This window comes from Anoplophora glabripennis, unplaced genomic scaffold, assembly GCF_000390285.2.
Source record: "Anoplophora glabripennis isolate ALB-LARVAE unplaced genomic scaffold, Agla_2.0 scaffold127, whole genome shotgun sequence".
Taxonomy (NCBI): domain Eukaryota; kingdom Metazoa; phylum Arthropoda; class Insecta; order Coleoptera; family Cerambycidae; genus Anoplophora; species Anoplophora glabripennis.
Genome location: NW_019416291.1, coordinates 889,819 through 893,084, shown reverse-complemented (window position 1 = coordinate 893,084; position 3,266 = coordinate 889,819). Strand labels below are relative to the sequence as shown.

General features: G+C 34.3%; 1 protein-coding gene across 1 annotated transcript; it reads left to right on the top strand.

Annotated features, from left to right (window-relative positions):
- Positions 1–610: 610 nt before the first annotated feature.
- LOC108907203 lies at positions 611–1,715 on the top strand. Its single transcript, XM_023457461.1, has 4 exons — positions 611–648; positions 710–955; positions 1,017–1,149; positions 1,525–1,715. The coding sequence occupies exons 1-4, from the start codon at positions 628–630 to the stop codon at positions 1,713–1,715; spliced, it is 591 nt and encodes a 196-aa protein (XP_023313229.1). The 5' UTR covers positions 611–627.
- The last annotated feature ends 1,551 nt before the right edge of the window (positions 1,716–3,266 follow it).

Sequence of the window (3,266 nt, the reverse complement as noted above, 5' to 3'; positions counted from 1 at the left end):
CAGCCTGTTCTTCACTAATACCTTCTAGTAAATCATATATTGCATCACTGGGCATATTCTCCAAGTCTTGAAACTTAAAACTCGCCATTCTATAATAAAAACACCGTGTACGTAACAAAAAACTGTAAAATGCATAGTAAAAATTGAGGTTAAATTTTTATTTTTCAACTTTCAAGTCTAAAATTTCCTCAGCGCTGATATTTTTTTCAAAAGAAAAACTAAAACATGATATACCAATACTTACTTTTTATAACCTGCTTAATTCACTATTTATTGGTAGGAGTCTTGAGCAATTCACAAAAGCTTTCAGATTATACACAACTCGGCGCAAAGTGCTGAACAGGTGGCGGTTTGATATGTGATCAGTTAATGCGTCGTGGGCATACATTATAGTATGTGGTCAGCACTGGAACCATTGCGCGTTTAGAGCGCTCAGTTAGTACATTAGGTCGAGGTTGCATTATAATAACATAATAAAATGATCCTTAATGGAAGGTGGTTAAAATAGAGACCACTACCCTATAAAGGGTTAATAATGATGACAGAAGAGTGGTACTCAAAAATGAAGACTGTTATGAAGTTACAATTTCTCTTTATATGGACGATTTGTTTAGGGAACACTTTAGAATGTCTAGAGCAACTTTAGAAGTAAGTAAAATTGATAACAAATTAGATAGAGCCCAATGAAACTTTGAAACCTATTCCACAGGAATTAACTGGTATTATTGGCAATGCAGTGGTAGGACTACATGTGTATCATAAAATTCCATTAGAGAAGAAAATATTATTTACGATATGGGTAATATCGAAAGCAGAAAGTTTCTTGGCAGCAGGAGACCGATTTGGAATAGCACGAAGCACTGCTCATAATATATTTCGTGAAATAATAGAAGTTCTCCATCATTTAAGAGCACATTATATAAGGTGGCCAGTAGACTATGATACAATTCAAGAGGTAATACATAATTATTTCCATTTATATTTGTCATTTTTGTAAATACGAGTATACTTTGTAGGCATTTTATGCTCGATCTCGTATCCCTGGTATTGTTGGTGCAATTGATGGTTGCCATGTTGAAATTAAGCAACCAATGGAAAATGCTAATGATTATTACAATCGCAACAATTATCATTCCATCATATTGCAAGGTACACATAAAATATGTCAAATATGTTGATCAAATAATGAAGTAATTTTGTTTTAAGGAATATGTGATCACACAATGAAATTTTTGGATGTATATATAGGTGTTCCTGGACGTGTTCATGATGCACGTGTCTTTAGAACTAGCCCTATATTTGCCCAAGTACATGCTATGCCTCGCAACTTACATTTGCTTGGTGATTCGGCTTATCCATTGTCTCTAAATGTAATGACCCCGTTTAGGGATAATGGCCATTTGAATGATATACAAAGTAACTATAATATTAGTCATAGTTCAGCAAGATCTGTAATGGAGCGTGCATTCGGTCGTTTAAAAGGGAAATTCCGGAGATTGAAGTATCTTGACATTTCCAACCCAGATTTTGGCAGTCAAATAATTAGTGCAGCTTGTGTATTACACAACTTTATCATTATGCATGATAGTGAAGATAATGAAGAGTTTCAGGCTGATCCAGGAATTATAAATGAGTATGATGGTAATGAGCCGGATGCCAACAGGAACCTCGCTGTAGAAAAGAGGGCGCAGATATCAGAGCATTTGCTGTTGTAATTATATGAAAATATGAAATATAGAGCATTTTAGAGAAAAAATTACAAGAGAACTTATTTTGACGTTTTCTATATAATAATAATATTAGACATTCATTTTAGCATGTATTTGAACCTTAATGTGATAATAATTATTCCTGATCTTGTTAGATTTACACTCGCACCCTATTCGATACGAGAATTTTACGTAAATAGTTTCATTTTCATTGGCGACGTGCAAATCTAGGGGGTTATGTTTCTTAATTTTAGTTTCTGAAATATGTGTGTGGTAAAGTTCAAATAATTTTTGGGAGGCTAAGAGATTCCTAGGGGGGCTAAGAGTCTCCTCCTCACAACTTCGCCCACATGAGTTTGTAAGCTTGTTAAGTAGTCGCATAATTACTGTACCTACCTATTATTCTTTCGGGTACATATTCAGTATTTTCATTTCCTTTACTTAAAACATATTGTTCGAAGAAAAGTGTATCTGCAAATAATATAAAGAAAAATGTTAGAAGGGACATAGGTTATTTGTACCACCCATTTGATAAAAAGACTGTTATGCATTCCTATTAATGGTGCGTATCTTTCTTACCATTTTTTAATAGTGAGTGGACATCTTCTGTTGCCTCAACATCATAAAAATTATTTTTATATTCATATTGAATTATAAACTTGTCACTTCCCGCCATTTTTGTACAACCGTTACGTCTAGCGAGCGCCTCATTTATATGCTACAAAAAATGGCGACTGCTCCACAACACGTTCCGTGGTAGCGCATACGCCAGCAGAAAAATCGCAAGCTGTTACCCAACTGTTCTGTCTGCTGAACGCGCCCATTGGTACTTTGTGATGTCCTTGACATTGATGCCAATGTTACATTTTTATCTTTATAGCTAGGTACAGCGGTCATTTTAATCTACTTATTATTTAAGGATCTACCTCATTTTTGACCTCGACTTACAAATTAGTTACATTGTAATATGCATAAGACTACGACACTATTTTCTTGCAACTTGTTTTATAATTATAGATTTTGAATATCTGAAAAAAAAAATACATTTTTGAAATTCCTAGCAATACAAACGCCGTAAGTGGCATCATTGCCTGGTATTAAACGGTTCTAAAGGGGACGCCATTATTACAGTCTATTGTTGTGAAATAGATATTAGCCGAGTTCAGTGTTTTGTGTCTTTTTAAACTGTTTTTTTATCTAATTTCAATAAAAATGCCAAAGCGGCGTATAATATGCCGACAATTACAGGAAAAGAGCCAAATATGTGCTACTTCTTTTCACAAGTAAGTTTGACATTGTTTCCATGGGCGTTCTTACAAGGGTGTAAGGTGTCCTAAGTATTTTATTTGTTAATTTATTATGTTTGTATTTTGATACTGACACTAGCTCTGTGTTTATTTGTAGAATACCATAAGATCCTGCGATACGAGCAGTGTGGCTAGAAAATTTCGCCATATCTGAATATGATTTTTCAAAGGATAATTATGTCTGTCGAAGCATTTCCGTGCTACAGATATTAAGGTAACAGTAACTGGAAAACGATGTCTCACACATGGA

What these genes read in the sequence shown, in the direction of transcription:
- LOC108907203 (XM_023457461.1), top strand. Translation starts at nt 628, where the DNA reads ATGTCTAGAGCAACTTTAGAA. An exon ending in TGTCTAGAGCAACTTTAGAA is followed by an intron (nt 649 to 709) that starts GTAAGTAAAATT and finishes CCTATTCCACAG; the next exon opens with GAATTAACTGGTATTATTGG. An exon ending in TCATTCCATCATATTGCAAG is followed by an intron (nt 1,150 to 1,524) that starts GTACACATAAAA and finishes TTTCCAACCCAG; the next exon opens with ATTTTGGCAGTCAAATAATT.